At 48.4% G+C, this 18,876-nt stretch overlaps 1 protein-coding gene across 4 annotated transcripts in view; it reads left to right on the forward strand.

The window, feature by feature from the left end:
- The window catches only part of CAPN6 (calpain 6), a 59,586-nt gene that overhangs the window by 37,529 nt on the left and 3,181 nt on the right, over positions 1 to 18,876 (forward strand). For all 4 annotated transcript variants that reach the window (XM_059859003.1, XM_059859006.1, XM_059859005.1 and 1 more), the window contains 5 exons: positions 162 to 357; positions 11,286 to 11,408; positions 13,345 to 13,547; positions 14,652 to 14,773; positions 18,093 to 18,229. In XM_059859003.1, the coding sequence (XP_059714986.1) occupies positions 162 to 357; positions 11,286 to 11,408; positions 13,345 to 13,547; positions 14,652 to 14,773; positions 18,093 to 18,229 (781 nt within the window). The remainder of the gene's footprint in view (positions 1 to 161; positions 358 to 11,285; positions 11,409 to 13,344; positions 13,548 to 14,651; positions 14,774 to 18,092; positions 18,230 to 18,876) is intronic.

The raw sequence follows: 18,876 nt of genomic DNA on the forward strand, positions 1-18,876 counted from the left end.
CACATGGAAAGCTTATCAGTGGATCAGTTTGTCCCTGGACAGCTGAGCAATGCCTCCTCTCCAAATTACTGGAAGATTTTGTGTTTTGTTTTGGCTCTTTGCGTGAATATCACTGTTTATTTTTAAACAAACCATTACTTCCCTGGTGTTCCCTGGAGCAGGATGACGTTTGAGGACTGGTGTAAGAATTTCACAGATGTGGACATCTGCAGGACTGTGAACACCTCCTGCTTCAGCCTCCACAAGACCTGGGAGAAGGAAATGATGTATGGGGCTTGGACAAAGCATCCAGAGCCCCTGCTGAACCGATCTGGGGGCTGCTTTGATAACAGAGAGACCTTCCTGCAGAACCCCCAGGTGGGAACCCCTGTGTTTTGTGGGGTATTTGATAACAGAGACCTTCCTGCAGAACCCCCAGGTGGGAACCCCTGTGTTTTGGGGGGTATTTGATAACAAAGACCTTCCTGCAGAACCCCCAGGTGGGAACCCCTGTGTTTTGGGGGGTATTTGATAACAGAGACCTTCCTGCAGAACCCCCAGGTGGGAACCCCTGTGTTTTGGGGGGTATTTGATAACAGAGACCTTCCTGCAGAACCCCCAGGTGGGAACCCCTGTGTTTTGTGGGGTATTTGATAACAGAGACCTTGCTGCAGAACCCCCAGGTGGGAACCCCTGTGTTTTGGGGGGTATTTGATAACAGAGACCTTGCTGCAGAACCCCCAGGTGGGAACCCCTGTGTTTTGGGGGGTATTTGATAAGAGAGACCTTCCTGCAGAACCCCCAGGTGAGAAGTTTTGTGAGGAATTGAAGTGTACCCACTTTAGCTGGGGCTCCTGAAGTATCCACCCTGTTTAGGAGCTGGCAGTGACTACTAGACAAAAATCTCATTGCCCTGGGGGTGTGCTGTGTACTCCATGTTTCATGATTTTGGTGCAATTTCTCAGAAGGGTTTATATATTTATTTAGGACTGATCATGCTGCTGAGTCACACACACAACAGAATTACTGACATCCTGCCTGGACTTCTTTCATTTCCCAGTCATAGAAAGGCAGCAAGTCTGATTTTCTAATGACAGAACTCACTTAACTCCTTTAAACAGCTCAGGGATTTGATCCACTGTATTTAGTTAGTACCCCTTGGCCTTACTGTCAGATTCTGGAAGTACCTGATCTCTTCCCCAAGCTCACCCTCTCATCAGCATTACAGAATTTTCCTTGTCTCATCCTACCTAGTCCTTTCAAGCTATTCAGTTGATCTGTTCATCCATTCCTGCTCCCTTTCCCACCTTCCTGCCCTTTTCTCTCCCAGCATGTGCAAATTCAGACATACAACTTCTGTAACTGTCTGTGGGGTCTGGGCACTTACTCTGGTAGTTTCTACTTTGAAAATGGATCTTTGTGTTCAGATTAATTAAAGATGTTTTTGCATCTGCTTCTGTGCACTTGCAGGGGAGGTTTCTGCCTGCAGCCTGTGTTTTCAGAGCAGGATGCTGCAGCAGGGCAGCCTCTGCTGCTCACATCAGATCTCAGGTTCCCAGCTCATCCTGCAGTTCCTCACTGCTCTGCCTTCTGTCAGTGCCTCATTTCCAGGGGGTGATGTAAATCAGGTATTGCCCTGTGAGATTCTGGGTGTGTTCCAAGAGCTTGTCTGGTCTCATTTGTAAGTGTTGAGCTGTCTCAGAGAACAAAATACACAGCTCCAGCTGAGTGCAATGCCTGATGCAGTGGAAGGCCTCTGTATTCCAGTGTTATCTCTGGGCCAGGTGATTAAAAGGCTCTTAGCAGCAGTGCTGGAACACATTTCTGCCATCTTAGAGCCATTACAGGTTACTGTGGCACACCCCACCATAATCTAGAGATAATCTCTCTGTTCTCCTGGCACTGAGGCTTCCTGTGAGGTTTATCTGGGCAGAGAGGGATTGTGCCACTTCCAATCCCTTTGATAAGGCAATTTCAAGTATTTCTGTATTCTACAGTCACCTGCTGACTTCTAGGCCATTACCCATTGGGATAGCAGAGGTGCCATCAGAAGAAGGTCACAGTTGCAGAGCTGTCACCAGACCAGGAGAACTTTCCTGGTCCACTTGCTGCCCTTCCACCCCTCCATGGCCTTGGAGCACCCTGGGCTGCCTGGGGGGGTAACCTGTGTATGGCTCAGCAGGGACAAGGATTTCAATGTGCTTTACTGGGCACTGCTGCATTTTATATCTCACTTTTTAGGTTCTCTTATAACCCCTGGGACTCTCCCAGGACCCTGTGCTTTCTGTGCTGCAGTAAGTGAAATAAAACACAAGTCAGAGCTTGGGATGGGGCCTTGCTCAGCAGAGCTCCAAGGCAGAGGGATGTGGATGGTTCCATAGCCAAGGCAATCTCAATATCTACCTCAGAGCAAAGCTCTGTAGTAATTTCTTTTTTAGCAGCAGTCAAAGGAAAAGGGAGGGGGGAGTTGGACCAATGATGATATTCCTCTCCACACTGCCAGGGAATTTCTGCTTAAATCAGAGCATGTGGTGCACATGGTACCCAGCTGTGCACTGCTGCAGGTTTATGTTTCTATTTATTTTCTTCCCATTTAAATGTCTTTGAGGATAGGAGAGTACAGCATCTGCCCAAACTTGGGGTAAATAATGTCCTCTTCCCTCCTCTGGTCCTGACAACTCAGGTTTGCCCTGTGCATGCACAATGGAAAATTTAAATGAACAAATTAATTAAATTCCTTATCATATAAAGAAACACTTGTCTGACCTTCTTTTGTTCATACTTATGAAGTAGTCTGGTAGTGATTTTTAGTAATGCTAATGTTCCAGTTGGATTGAGTAAGGTGGGAACTGCTGCTTAAATTGGAGATAAATTGCTTTGATTTGTCTTAAACCCAAGTTGACTCGAATTTACTGTAAACAGTTTGGATGAAATATTTCTGTGTTAGAGGTGCAGAAATTTTTCTTAGCTGTTTGTTACTGGGTATTCAGGAAAACTGAGAAGTCCAAAATTAGCATTCCTGTCATTCTCACATTAAATAGGAACTGTGGATGCAGAAGAAAGTGCCTTTTAAATAAGATTTGAAAGATTCTTTTATTTGCAGGCCCTATATAAAGATGTTTGAAATTTACAGGCACTGTTTAGTTAAAAGGAGAATCAAAAACTATCTAAGACCCCATGTGGAGTCTGTTGGTTTATTTTTTAATCTCATTCCTGATTTATAGCTAAATAAAACTTAATATTTTGTCTTTTGCTTTCAAGTGAGGTGTCCTCCTGCTGATTCCAGTTACTTAGTAGCACTGTCCCAGGCTGTCTTTTATGTGAGTTCATAGAATCAGAAAGTCATGGAATGGTTTCAGTTGGCAGGGACCTGAAAGCTCATCTCAATCCTCAATCCATCCCCTGCCATGGCAGGGACACCTCCCACTGTCCCAGGCTGCTCCAAGCCCTGCCCAGCCTGGCCTGGGACACTGCCAGGGATCCAGGGGCAGCCACAGCTGCTCTGGACACCCTGTGCCAGGGCCTCACACCCTCACAGGGGAGAATTTTTTCCTAACATCCAGTCTAAACCTACCTTGCTTCACCTTAAGGCCATTCCCCACATCCTATCACTAAGATTACCATTTTCATCAATGCCTTTTATTTACCTGATACTTTTGATTTTAAGATCCTTATTATTAACATTCATTTTCCAGCTGTGACTTGCTGGGAACATCTGTTCCATGGAGAACTCTCCTTCCTCCCTCAAATGTATTTCCATTTGTCTCCTTTGTATGCACATATGTCTGGGTTTGAAAAGCCAGGTGTCTGCCAAGGAAGGCAGGAGCCTCCCCTGAAATGAAAAAAATATAAACCCCCTCCCTCTGAATTATTATAATTTTGAAATTAAGGGGCTCTCAGGCAGAGATATGGGAGCAGGAATAACAGATCTTTATTAGGGAAGAAAAGAAAAAAAAAGAAAATAAACAATGCAGGAGTACAAAAAAACTACAGCCAGAGTCAGAGCAGGCCCTGTCCCCTGTGTGTCAGGGTGGTGGCACAGTCCCATCCCAGGGGGGCTCAGGGTGGGGGCACAGTCCCATCCCAGAGTGGCTCAGGGTGGTGGCACAGTCCCATCCCAGGGGGGCTCAGGGTGGTGGCACAGTCCCATCCCAGGGGGGCTCAGGGTGGTGGCACAGTCCCATCCCAGGGGGGCTCAGGGTGGTGGCACAGTCCCATCCCAGGGGGGCTCAGGGTGGTGGCACAGCCCCATCCCAGGGGGGCTCAGGGTGGTGGCACAGTCCCATCCCAGGGGGGCTCAGCCCTCCTGCAGTGCCAGCTGTGGTTCTGCTGGAGCAGGGATCCTGCACAAGGGGGGAGTTTTCCTCTGGAGCTCCAGGGCTGCTGGAGATGAGCCTGCTCTCCCTCTGGGAATGCAGGGCAGGAGAAAGCTGCTCCTCTGGGAATGCAGTGGGCAAAGGCTGCTGGGCTGTTCCCAGGGCAGATTGGATCCAGGTAGGAATGCTTGGCTCCTCCCCTGGGCGGAGCATCTCCCCATGGGATGGTGGGATTTGATCAGCCCTGCAGGGACACTCCCTGGCCATGGACAGCAGAGATCTCCTGGAGGGAGGATGGGCTGTGGGAGAGATAAAACTGCCCAAGGAGCAGAGGAGAACTGCCCCAGTGTTCTGGATTGCAAGGCAGGATGTATTCTATTACCATCTGTATGGCAGTTGTCTAGGTGTTAAGTGGGCAATTTCCCCTTATCTCTCTCCCTGCGAGATCACAATCACTCCTCCCTCAGCAGGGGGCATCCCGTGATAAGAGGCTATTGAATGTCACTGCATGGCTGATAAGAACTGTAACATCCCATTGTGAGATGCTCCGCCCAGAGGGAGGAGCCGAGCATTGCTATCCAGATATAATCAGGAGATTCTGACACACCAGCACAGCTTCTCCACTGGATTCACCAGAGGAACAGCAGCTGCTTCTTCTTCCACGGATCTGCGGAGGAAGAATCACCCTTTTTCTACAGGACCCCCTGCTCCAACAGAACCACACCTGACACCTCAGGAGGACTGCAGCCACTTTTCCAACTGGACTGCTGCCAGCACCCTGACCAACAGGGTGTCAGGTTGAGTTCTGACTCTGTCATTTTAGTGTACTGCATTGTTTTTATTTTATCATTTTATGGTTTTTCCCCCCTTCCCTATTAAAGAACTGTTATTTCCTGCTCCCGTATTTTTTTTGCCTGAGAGCCCCTTAATTTAAAATTCATAGCAATTTGGAGGGGTGGGGAGGGTTTGCATTCTCCATTTCAGGGGAAGCTCCTGCCTTCTTTAGCAGGCACCTGTCTTATCCAAACCAAGACAGATTTTTGGCGCCCAACGTGGGGCTCGAGGGCAAATAAACAAAAAGGGAATAACAGTTCTTGAGTAATCTAATTTTTGTGTGGCTATACAAACCTCATCAAGTGACACCATGTGGTCCAGTTTACCCTGGTTTGGGTGGCACGTGATCATGGCTGTATTTCTCCCATTTGTAGGCCCTTATCTTAACATGGGTCCTATAACCAAGGCTACTGTGGCTATTATCCGGTTTGTTTTATGGGTGAATAAGGTGAGGAATTCATGGATTTTTAACTTCCTCTGGAAGGCAGGCACATGGATTCACAGCTATCACACCTTAACTATGTGTTTTTGGGGTTACTTTAATAATGGCACCTGCTGTAAGGAAATTACACCAGGGGAAATTTTCTCCCAACCCTTTAATCACCTCTTTGGGTCCACCCCACCAGTTTTTGAAGGGTTCAGATCCAATCTAAACATTAATGATATCATACAGTGGCTGGTGTTGCTGATAGGCCTGTTCTATTTAGCATTTAGAGAGAGAGAGAGACTAACCTGGATAACTACCCTGACACCTGCATCAGAACCTAACACGCCACCAGAGTCCAGGGATGCTGTTGCCCCAGAGCCTACTCCTACCCCACAGCCCGTGCCAGATGTGAACTACCCAGATTGGGTGGGGGGTCTGGTGAAGGAGATGCGTGAGATAGGCCAGATCCTGAAGGAGTACACTTCCCCAGCTGGTGCAGAGCCCTCCCCCTGCTTTGAAGAGAGAGAATCTAATAGTGCAGCAGCAGAACCCACAGATGTTACAACTGTCCAGGTTCCAGCTGAACTGCAGAGGCAGTCACAGCCAGCAGCAGTTGCCCCTGTAGAAACAAGGAGATCTAAAACAAAAGCAGAGCACCCAGATAGGGGAGGGCCCTCACAACCCACAGGGGAGCCAGAGGTTGCAATCATCACCGAGTCCCTGACTTACGAAAGTCTCCGTAATCTACACAAAGACATTGTACGACGGGGACGTGAGGCTTATACAACCTGGCTACTTCGGGTCTGGGACCTTATGGGTACAGGTGTGCAACTGGATGGTGGTGAGGCAAGGAATCTGGGACCCTTAACTCAGGACTCCGGTATCAATCAGATTTTTGTAAGGGAGCCAGGGTCCCTTTCCCTCTGGGAGCGGCTTTTAACAAGTGTCAGAGAGAGATTTGTCCACAGGGAAAGAATGCAGGAGCAGCACCACAGAATGCGCTGGAAGACTCTTGAGGAAGGGATCCAACAGCTGAGGGAAGTGGCAGTATTGGAGGTACTCTTTGGGAGAGATGGACAGCATGATAATGACCCCGACCAGGTCAGGTGCACAGGGCAGATGCTGTGGAGTCTGGCAAATCTGGGGCCATCTCAATACACCACTTTCATTGCAACGATCAATGCTGATACCAACCGAGAGACAGTGGGTTCTGTGGCAAACAAACTTAGAAATTATGAAAGTATGATCAATGGCCCCATGCAAGCTCATGTCTCTGCCGTGGTCCAAGAACTCAGAGAGGAGATGAGGGAGATGAGGGAGGCGGTGAGAAGGAACAATTCCCATATTGCACCAGTGCGAGTCACAGGCCCCAGAGTTAGAGCCCAACATTTTCCACCTAGAGAGAGAGGGTACACCCCACGGGCTGACTTGTGGTTCTTTCTGAGGGACCATGGGGAAGACATGGGAAAGTGGGATGGAAAACCCACTTCAGTCCTGGCAGCAAGGGTGCGTCAACTCAAGGAGGGAAACACTAACCGAGAGAACTCCAGTAAAGTGAAGGTAGCCTCAACCTCCCATGACCGAGCTGCTGAGTATGATCCGTCAGATCCCCTTGAGGGTACCTCTACCATGTATGCCCAGGGAAGAAATAATAACCAGGGTTAGGGGGGCCCTGCCTCTAGCCAGGGAGAGGCACGGGAAAATCGGATTTTCTGGACGGTGTGGATCCGATGGCCTGGCACATCAGAACCACAAAGGTACGATGCTTTAGTGGATACTGGTGCACAGTGTACCCTGATACCATCGGGACATGTGGGGGCCGAACCTGTTTCCATTGCCGGGGTGACGGGGGGATCACAGCAATTGACCCTTTTGGAAGCTGAGATGAGCCTGACTGGGAAAGACTGGAAGAAACATCCTATTGTGACTGGCCCAGAGGCCCCATGTATTCTAGGCATAGACTTCCTCCGGAATGGCTATTACAAAGACCCAAAAGGACTCAGATGGGCTTTTGGCATAGCTGCTGTAGAGGCAGAGAACATTAAGCAGTTGAACACCTTGCCTGGACTGTCAGAAAACCCATCCGCAGTAGGACTCTTGAATGTGGAAGAGCAACGAGTGCCAATCGCCACCTCGACGGTGCACCGCCGGCAGTATCGGACGAATCGAGACGCCGTGATCCCCATCCACAAAATGATCCGTGAGCTGGAGAGCCAAGGGGTGGTCAGCAAGACTCACTCACCCTTTAACAGTCCCATCTGGCCTGTGCGCAAGTCTGACAAAGAATGGAGATTGACTGTGGACTATCGTGGCTTGAATGAAGTGACTCCACCACTGAGCGCTGCTGTGCCAGACATGCTGGAACTCCAGTACGAGCTGGAGTCCAAGGCAGCAAAGTGGTATGCCACCATTGACATTGCTAACGCGTTTTTCTCCATTCCTCTGGCAGCAGAGTGCAGGCCTCAGTTTGCTTTCACCTGGAGGGGCGTGCAGTACACCTGGAACCGACTGCCCCAGGGGTGGAAGCACAGCCCCACCATCTGCCATGGACTGATCCAGACTGCACTGGAAAAGGGTGAGGCCCCAGAACATCTGCAATACATCGATGACATCATTGTGTGGGGGAACACGGCAGTGGAAGTATTTGAGAAAGGAAAGAAAATCATCCAGATTCTGCTAGAAGCCGGTTGCGCCATCAAGAAGAACAAAGTCAAGGGACCTGCTCGAGAGATCCAGTTCCTGGGAGTAAAGTGGCAAGATGGACGGCGTCAGATTCCCATTGAGGTCATCAACAAGATCACCGCGATGTCTCCACCAACTAGCAAGAAGGAAACACAAGCTTTCCTGGGTGCCATAGGCTTTTGGAGGATGCACATTCCCGAGTACAGTCAGATCGTGAGCCCTCTTTACCTGGTCACCCGCAAGAAGAACGAGTTCCACTGGGGCCCTGAGCAGCAACAAGCTTTTGCCCAGATTAAGCAAGAAATTGCTCATGCTGTTGCCCTTGGCCCAGTCAGGATGGGACCAGAGGTAAAGAACGTACTCTACTCTGCAGCCGGGAACCATGGTTTGTCCTGGAGCCTTTGGCAGAAGGTGCCTGGGGAGACTCGAGGCCGACCACTGGGATTCTGGAGTCGAAGCTTCAGAGGGTCCGAAGCCAATTACACTCCCACAGAAAAGGAAATCTTGGCTGCCTACGAAGGAGTTCAAGCTGCCTCAGAGGTGATTGGCACGGAAGCACAACTCCTCCTGGCACCCCGACTACTGGTGCTGGGGTGGATGTTCAAAGGAAAGGCTCCCACCACCCACCATGCCACTGATGCTACATGGAGTAAATGGATTGCCCTCATCACACAGCGCACCCGTATTGGAAACCTGAATCGCCCTGGGATTTTAGAGATAATTACAAACTGGCCGGAAGGTGAAGATTTTGGTCTTTCTGATGAAGAGGAACAAGAGCAAGTAACACGTGCCGAAGAAGCTCCACCATACAACCAACTCCCAGCAGAGGAAACACGCTACGCTCTTTTCACTGACGGTTCCTGTCGCATCGTAGGGTTGAACCAGAAGTGGAAAGCAGCCGTATGGAGTCCCACACGACAGGTTGCTCAGGCTATCGAAGGAGAAGGTGGATCAAGTCAACTTGCTGAACTCAAAGCTGTTCAGCTAGCCCTGGACATTGCTGAGAGAGAGAAATGGCCAAGGCTCTATCTTTATACTGATTCGTGGATGGTAGCCAATGCTCTGTGGGGCTGGCTGGAAAGGTGGAAAAAGGCCAACTGGCAGCGTAAGGGAAAACCAATCTGGGCTGCTGAGGAATGGAAAGAAATTGCCGCTCGGTTGGAGAACCTACCTGTGAAAGTCCGCCACGTAGATGCCCACATCCCCAAGAGCCGGGCTAATGAGGAACATCGAAACAACGAACAGGTAGATCAGGCAGCAAAAATAGAGGTGTCGAAGATAGACTTAGATTGGCAACATAAGGGGGAGTTGTTCCTAGCTCGATGGGCCCACGATGCCTCAGGTCATCAAGGTAGAGATGCCACCTATAGGTGGGCACGAGACCGAGGAGTAGATTTAACCAAAGACAGTATTTCTCAGGTTATCCATGACTGTGAAACGTGTGCTGCCATCAAGCACGCCAAGAGAGTGAAGCCCCTGTGGTATGGTGGGCGGTGGTCCAAGTACAAGTATGGGGAGGCCTGGCAGATCGACTACATCACACTGCCCCAGACACGCCAAGGCAAGCGCTACGTGCTGACCATGGTGGAAGCCACCACGGGATGGTTGGAGACCCACCCTGTGCCTCACGCCACTGCCCGGAACACCATCCTGGGCCTGGAAAAGCAAGTGCTGTGGAGACATGGAACCCCTGAGAGAATTGAGTCGGACAATGGGACCCATTTCAAGAACGGCCTTATCAACACCTGGGCCAGGGAACATGGTATTGAATGGATATACCATATCCCCTACCATGCACCAGCTGCCGGGAAAGTTGAACGGTGCAATGGACTACTCAAGACTACCCTGAAGGCACTTGGTGGGGGGACTTTTAGAAATTGGGAGATGAACTTAGCAAAGGCCACCTGGATGGTCAACACCAGAGGGTCTATCAATCGAGCTGGTCCTGCCCAGTCTGAACCCCTGCACACTGTAGATGGAGATAAAGTCCCTGTTGTACACATGAAAGGTATTTTAGGAAAGACTGTTTGGATTACTCCCACCTCAGGCAAAGACAAACCCATCCGTGGAATTGTTTTTGCTCAAGGACCTGGTTACACTTGGTGGGTAATGCAGAAAGATGGAGAAAGCCGTTGTGTACCACAGGGAAACCTAGTCTTAAGTGAGAACTGTGTGTAAGGATTCATTGTGATGCAGATGGAAATAGAATAAGGGGTGGATTATGTTCTGGATTGCAAGGCAGGATGTATTCTATTACCATCTGTATGGCAGTTGTCTAGGTGTTAAGTGGGCAATTTCCCCTTATCTCTCTCCCTGCGAGATCACAATCACTCCTCCCTCAGCAGGGGGCATCCCGTGATAAGAGGCTATTGAATGTCACTGCATGGCTGATAAGAACTGTAACATCCCATTGTGAGATGCTCCGCCCAGAGGGAGGAGCCGAGCATTGCTATCCAGATATAATCAGGAGATTCTGACACACCAGCACAGCTTCTCCACTGGATTCACCAGAGGAACAGCAGCTGCTTCTTCTTCCACGGATCTGCGGAGGAAGAATCACCCTTTTTCTACAGGACCCCCTGCTCCAACAGAACCACACCTGACACCTCAGGAGGACTGCAGCCACTTTTCCAACTGGACTGCTGCCAGCACCCTGACCAACAGGGTGTCAGGTTGAGTTCTGACTCTGTCATTTTAGTGTACTGCATTGTTTTTATTTTATCATTTTATGGTTTTTCCCCCCTTCCCTATTAAAGAACTGTTATTTCCTGCTCCCGTATTTTTTTTGCCTGAGAGCCCCTTAATTTAAAATTCATAGCAATTTGGAGGGGTGGGGAGGGTTTGCATTCTCCATTTCAGGGGAAGCTCCTGCCTTCTTTAGCAGGCACCTGTCTTATCCAAACCAAGACACCCAGCTCTGACAGATGGTGATAGAACACACAGCCCCATTTCCAACCTAAGACAACATATTTCCTTGGTGATGGCTTTACCCTCAGCCTCCTGAGGGTGAAATTCCAACAGCTCTTCTCTCTCCTCTCTCCTCCCAGTACCTCTTTGATGTGAAGAAGGCCCAGGACAAAGTGCTGGTGTCCTTACAGCAGGAGGATCGCCGCAAGTACAAGAAGGAAGGGAAAGGAGACAACATCACAATTGGCTTTGAAATCCTCAAGGTAGGCAGCCAGCTGTGCTCCTGGTGCAGAGCGTGGTTAGTTTGCTCAGTCCTGCTTCACCCTGACAGCGAGATCTTTGGCAGCTAGAGATCATCTCTAGATGGATAGATCTAGATAATCAGTGAGCTGTTCATCCATTCCTACTCCCTTTCCCACCTTCCTGCCCTTCTCTCTCCCAGCACATGCAAATTCATACATGCAACTTCTGTTACTGTCTCTGGGGTCTGGGCACTCACTCTGGTAGCTGCTACTTTGAAATGGATCTTTCAGATAATATACCAGGATTATCCTGGGGTCTGCCTCTGTGCTCCAACTTTGTGTGGACACTGCACTCAGGCCATGGGAACTCAGCTGAATTTAATTCAGCTCAAACTCTGTTTGAATAAATTTCATTTATTTGAGATAAATAATTTTTGCGCCTTGCAAAAGAATTTTAAGTGTTTTTCCTACCCCAAAACTTTCTAGAGAAAGGCAAAATGATATTAATACTTAAAACATGGAGGGTTTTTTCTCCTTCTTCTGCCTCCATTTCACCAGCAAATAAGAATGAGGTTGAAAAGTCTTCAGTTTTTCTTTTGCCATTAGAAAAAAAAGTCTTTTCAAAAGCTGGACTGGTGAGCAGGAAATGAATATATGGGAAAAGGAACCACAGGGATCCCAAAAGGTAATTTAATTGCACTCTCAAGGCAAATTGAGTAAAGTGAAAACACTCAAACTCAGAGGAGGGAAGCAGAGAAAGAGCAATTTTTCTACTCTTTCACTGAGGATTGGGGCAATCCTGTCATCTGTTGCTACAGCTCCTGGAACTACATTAAATCTATGGCCCTAAGCTAAAAAAAATCAATTTTTAACAGTTGGTTAGATCTGCTGACATCTGCATCACACCTACTCATTTGCTAATCACCTGTTAACCACATATATTGAAAAGTGTTGTTGCAGAAAGCATAATAATTTCCCTTGTTCATGCCTGTAATTTAGAAAGGCTTGAAAAAGAAAACCACACCTTCCTAAAAGCTTCAGTGCTCTATTTTTATTTCTAATCAATAATTTTTCTATTTTAGATATATTCTAACACACCAGGCTCATTAGCATGACTAAAGGCCTTGGGAAGAGAGCTGCCAGAAAAAAATGAAGGGCTGCCTTTGCTCCAAGAGAGGTTTAGATTTAAACTGGGCTCTGGCAATACCCGTCCCCTGGAGAGGATGTTAAGCACAACTTCAAGGCTTAGAACACAACATGCATGGTTATTCTGTGGCTTTTGTATTCAGGAAAGGGCAAGGAAAATCCAGCTGTGTGCATCTGGACTGGGAGCCTGCTGTGAAAGGGTAGAGAAGGGAGGCAGAGGGATCTTGTCATAGTTGAGATGGTCACCATACAAAGCAACACTCCGTTGTCAGAAGGTTTCAAACTGTTTTTTTAATAGCATGGATGCTTTTTATACATTCTAACAAAACTTGTCAGTTTACACTTTACTCATTGGGCACCAGAGACAAAGTGCTCATTGGAATAGGCAGTTGCAGGTTTCTCTTATTTATCCTTCTTTCTTTCTTGGTTTCTGCATGAATAACCTTGGTAGAAAATTCCTTCAGGGGTCAACATGGATCCTCTTATCAAACATGGATCCTCTTACCAAACTTCTCTCTGGCTCACAGAAATCTCTGTAAAACCCCTCCCACAGGATCTCAGCCTTCTCTGAGCAGGTGCAGTCCTTGGGCTGTGTGTCCATCTCTGGAAGTGTTCCAAGCTCTGCAGCAGCATCACATCATCTCTTTCAGTGGGCTCCTGTCTTTGCCAGCCCCAAACTTTTACCTGCCACAGCTTAACTGGATGAGAAAACACTTCCCAAACGATTTGCCTTGTTGGGTGAAAAGCTGTGTGGTGCTCAGGGAGAGCCCTGCCCTCAGCCCTGCTGTCCCTAACCCCTCTCCTGCTGCAGGTGGAGGACAACAGGAGGTACAGGCTGCACAAGCTCACGGTGCAGGAGAGAGTGGCCACGTCTCCCTACTCCAACACACGCAGCGTGTTCCTGAGGAGGACCCTGCAGCAAGGCCGCTACGTCCTGGTCCCAACCACCTACATCCCAGGTGTCCCCACAAAATTCATCCTCAGGCTCTACACAGATGTGCCCTCAAAACTCAGGTGGGTGCCGCTCACAGCTGCAGGAGATCCTCCTTTGCCTGCAGGCTGCAGCTCCATGGGAGGGGTTGCCAGGTTGTCCTCCAACTCATGTGGCTCCAGAACTGGGCCCTGGAGACAGCAGGAGCACCTCTGAGAATATCCAGGTTTGTACATTGTTAAAAATAGCTTAGAAACGGTTGTAAAATAGTTGATGGATGGTTGAGCCTGTACTGTTAGTTTGGTTATTATATTGTGAAAGGGGTTAAAAGGGCAGTTATAAGAAATGCGGTACTCAAGGTACCACAGCACATCTCAGTAAAGTGCACCATGAGCCAGCCTGGACAGAACTGTAATGGCCAATCGAGCGCCTTAAACCTTCATGCAGATGGAGGATCCAAAAGGAAACCAATCCAAAGGGACAGAAAACAGGATCAAAAGGGGCTTCTGACCCACTGAATCCGTGCTGCTCCATCGGGGCCATCGCTGCTGAGCAGCCCCAGCGCCGGCGCTGCAGCGTCCTCGAGGGAACGCTCCTGCCCGGCCCGGGCCCCCGTGCTTTAGGCCTTTCTTTTTATTGTAATAAATGCTGAAATCACTTTAGCCCCGGGAGCCTGCTCTCGTTTTTATCATACATGGTCAGGAAATGTTTAGTTAGGGACATCTTGGATGATTCACTTTGAGTCTTTTGGCTTTTTTAGTTCAGTTCTTGTAGTGGCCCCCAGTTCTAGGTCAGGACACTGAGCGCTGGTGCTTGTGGCTACAGCTGATACTTGTTGTTTCTGTGGCCATCTCCTCTGAAAGCAGTGGCTGCTGCAAGAGTAGAACCAGTGCTTCATGAATCAGACCCACTGCATTTATTTCTTGATTTAATAGTAGTTTCCACTATTTAAAATTGGGGTTTTTTTTCCACCACATTTGCTTCCACGCAAAAGATAACACAAATTTGTTTTACTTAGCTTTGCTCTGTTTTTATTTCTTACATCTGTCATTTCTGCACCACAGAATTCAAAACCGGCAGATGAGGAAAAACTACAAATCTCATGTTCTAAGAATGCCAGATTTCCACAAGCATTGATTGTTTGCTTGACATTCTTTGCTTAGGTTGCTTTTTCCATGATTTTTCAGGGAGCTGAAGGCAGACAGGCCTAAAATGACATGTTGGAGTCTTCTTTGTGGCTACCCACGCAGAGTGACCCAAATCAAAGTCCACTCTGCAGAGGGTTTGCAGAAACAAGACAGATCAGGAGGTAAGTGGAAAGAGAGTCTGGAGTGGAATTGGCTTTTCAGTCTTCTGAAGATGATTTGAGTTGATATTTTCCAGAGGGTTTATGGGATTTGTTTTTCCATCTTGCTGTAAAACCTGCTCCAGTGGAGAGATCAGACGAAAATGGGGATAACAGCAAGTTATGGGCAGGTCCATAACTGGTCAGGATGGGCAGGAGTAGCCAGACCCTCCTGAGGAGCTAATTGTGGGGATGAGTAAGGTTTTTCTGACAGGGTTGTGTATTTTCTAAATGGAAAATATCCAGGGGGCAGCTGAATGGCACAGACTCCTGTAGTGTGTTACATTTACCTCATTAGAGCACTTCAGGGAGGACTTTTTGATTTTCAAACAATCATTTTCAGCTGGGTAAAGTAGAACAGGGGTTAAATGCTTTGTACATGACTGTGTCTGTCAGCGGAAGTGTCCTGAAGGGCACCTAAATGACACCTGAAGTTGAGTTAATTAGGAAACTTGCCCAGTTGTCATTTGCTTTTTCATTTTCTACTCCTGCTCTCTGATAGTCTTCATTTTTCACAGCTCAATGCTGGTTGTTATTAGAGCCCTGTTCCAGGCCAGAGGAAATTTATGTTATTTTTATTTTAAATGTTTATTGGAAAGCTCCTCCTTGGTGCTGTCTTTGATCCATTGCTCTGTCTGGACAAAGTAATGGATGGTTTGCTGTTGTCAGGAATAGTGGATGAATCCAGACTCAGTCCTGGATGCTCCTTGTGGAAGTACCTCTCTCCAAGTCAGTGTGTTCTGAAGTGGATCCAGCTGTCTGTGAGCCAGGCACGGTGGCAGGTCTGCAGGATGATGAGGAAACTCTGTGCTAGAGGATTTTCTGTCACTCATTCCCAAGCCTGTTTTAAAAATGGCTCTCACTGCTTTCTGCCAGGCCTTTTCCCTGAGTTTATCTTTGAGAACAAATCACCTTTTGCACCTTTAAGTCTTCCTGCTGACATTCCATGCTGGATTTGCACATTGAATTGTTTTTCACCACTTAGAATATAACTGAGAGTTGAAATCTGTGGTGTGTGGTGGCCCTGGGAGCAGAGAATCTTTAGTGGGAGCTGCCTTGGGAGCAGCCTGAGAAGCAGAAGGAAGGAGAAGCAGAGATTCACCTGCAAGAGGCAAAACAGCCTGCTGTGGCTGGCAGGGCAGTGCTTGTGTCTCAGCACTGTTCCTGCTGCTTGTGCCATGCCCTTTTCCAGGCTGAGGCTGTCAGAGCTCTCCAGGTTTTGGGAAGAGCAGTGGAGAGGAGTGGGAATGCAGCTGGCAACGTTCCCTCAGGAATGTTTTCCAGAAAGCTTTTTGCTTGGGTGCAGAGCTGCAGGGTGTGGGTGTTCGATCCTTGGAGCTGTTCTCAAAAACCCAAAAATTCAGCCTTAGACTACTGAGCACAGATTTCCTTAGGCCTTAGAAATGCCATTACTGTTCAGGTGTTTCTGGCTTTTACAGATTCCAACCTTTCCCTTTGCACTGTTCTTTTGTACAACTTCCCAAAGCTGCAGCATGGCCAGCACTGAGGTAGGAGAGCTGTTACGGGGTTCAGGGCAGAGCTGGAGCCATTTGTGTGCCCCAGAGCTGAACCCAGCCCTCCTTCCACTGCCAGAGCTTCCTGAGCAGCAGCTCCAGTTTCATTCCCAGCTCATGGCCAATTCCAGGACATTGCTTTTCCACTCTAGCAGACCTTGGTGTTTTTTCTTTGTCCTGTAAATAAACCAGGCACAGAACTGGGCCATCCATAGCTGAGAACATCAGATCCCCCATGTGCTCTCCCACTGCTTGCTTTTGTTGTGGAATTGGAGCCAATTTTCCTAAAGCAACTGACCCATCCAGCACTGCCATCACGGGGTCAGAACATTTTGGAGCATCATGGCTACAGGAACATTTTGTGTCCCCCTTCCACTTCCCTCTGTTTCTCGAGGTCTTGCTGAGAATTTGAATGTTTCCTTCAGCTATTTTCTTTCCTTTTCCCTTCACTTAGCCAGTCCCCTCATTAACTGCTCCCTCATCCATCCAGCAGATGTGCCTGTCACCTCTTTAGCTCTGTGCCCTTTCCCCACCCCTCCTTATGCTCTTTATCTCTTAATTACTGTTAATGATCGGGTGTTGCTCTGCTCTTTGCCCTCGGACAAAGCTGTTAACACCATTGGGGTGACAGGCAAGACCCCTTTTTATCCAGATCCGTTTTCCAAATTGCTTTGCAAAGGAGGGGCAGCTTTTCCAGCCCTGGTGGCACAGCCTGGTGCCACCCCATGGCCCAGAGCTGAATTCACAGTTCAGTGACAGAGAAGGCAATTGCCCATCAGAAAAGCCAATACCCTGCTCCCTGCCATGGAACCGTGAGGGGTTGTCAGGGAAACAGCTCTGGCCTGGTGTAACCACAGAGCAACATATGGAAAAATCTGTGTCTGCCTTGGATGCAGCTGTTACGGGGTTTGTTCGTGTTGGTACCTGGTCTGGTAAATGAGCGATGAGTTTGAGGGAAATCATCGGGGTGTGGTTTGTTAAAAAGCTAAAGTTGCCTAAAATTGTGCTGCCTTCTGGCTGTGGTGGTATTTTCAAGTAGATGGTGAAAAAAAATGTGTTAGAAACTCTCATGAGCCTGATTTACAGATACCCTGGGTTTATTTAAAATCTTTATCTACGAAGTAGCAGGCTGTGAAAAAAAAAATTCTGTCATTAACAACAGAAATGGACAGAGTTGTGTTGAAATAAAAACATGCTACTGCCTTTGTTTAATTAAAAGTTAATTAGAAAATGGAATGGCCCATTCTATTTGAATGTGTGTGGTGTTTCCAAAACAGATCTTGCTCCTTATTGTAAAGGAAACAGAATATCAACTTTAATAAGAAATAAAAATGCTCAGTGTAAAAACAAAGCATTTCTAGAATGATGAACAATTGCAGGGGCTCATGTATGAGGGTTAGATTGGATATTAGGGAGAAATTGCTCCCTGAGGGTGGGCAGGCCCTGGCACAGGGTGCCCAGAGCAGCTGTGGCTGCCCCTGGATCCCTGGCAGTGCCCAAGGCCAGGCTGGGCAGGGCTTGGAGCAGCCTGGGACAGTGGAAGGTGTCCCTGCCATGGCAGGGGTGGCACTGGGTGGGCTTTAAGGTCCTTCCCAAACCATTCCATGGGTCTGTGTTTTCACCTGGACAGGAAGCAGTGGCTGTGGTGTGCTCTGGTGCCATGTCCTGCAGTGCTGCCAGGCCCAGGAGGGATTGTCTCTCCTGGGTTTCTGGGCAGCTCTCAGCTGCCATTCTGTGTGCCCAGTGCTGTGCTGCTGATTGTGTTCCAGGAGCAGATCCCTATGTGCTCATCAAGTGTGAGAACCAAAGCCGGCGCTCCCCGGTGCAGCACGACACCACCAGCCCCGTGTTCAACACCCAGGTGATCTTCTACAGGAAGGACATCGACAGTCCTGTCACCATCCAGGTGAGACAGCCACAGGGTAGCTGCTCAGGGCAGGGAGGGCAGCACAGCAGCAGCCCTGGGCTTCACTGGGCCAGCTGTTCTCTGTGTGACCCAGGAGAGAAGAGTGAGAGCCTCTGCTCCCCTTGCTGGGCTCTGCCTGGAGCTCTGCTGCTGCTTCTGCTCCACAACCACCAGCTGATGGCACGTGGGGATCACAAGGAATGTTTAATTCCAAGGCAGGTTTCATTCCAAGGCTTTGAAGGAATTTACAGAATTCCTTCTGCCCCATGTGCTACCTGATGAAACAGGGACAAAGAAAAGCCAAGTGCTGTCCAGAGTCAGTGTTTGAAACAAACCCAAAGCTAAGGCTGTTATTAAGAAGTTTTCTACCCTGAATTCTAGTCCTGTGAGAACTAGACCTCACTGTTTACCTCAGCATTAGCTGGAGAAATAGAGCCTGGCATTGAGATGATGCAGTCCAGGAAAACTTAGTCTTCAGCCTACTCTGTGGGCCAGGCTCTAAAACTCTAGCACTGAGGAGGTGCAGGGGTGGGCACAGGTAGGCAGAGCAGCACAGACAAGCTACTGTAGGTAGATTTTACTGCTGATGAGCTAAAAAAGGTCATTTTTATTCCTCTCCTAGGCAGGCTCTGACCTAGAAAGCAAAA

This window comes from Haemorhous mexicanus, chromosome 14 (assembly GCF_027477595.1).
Source record: "Haemorhous mexicanus isolate bHaeMex1 chromosome 14, bHaeMex1.pri, whole genome shotgun sequence".
NCBI lineage: Eukaryota > Metazoa > Chordata > Aves > Passeriformes > Fringillidae > Haemorhous > Haemorhous mexicanus.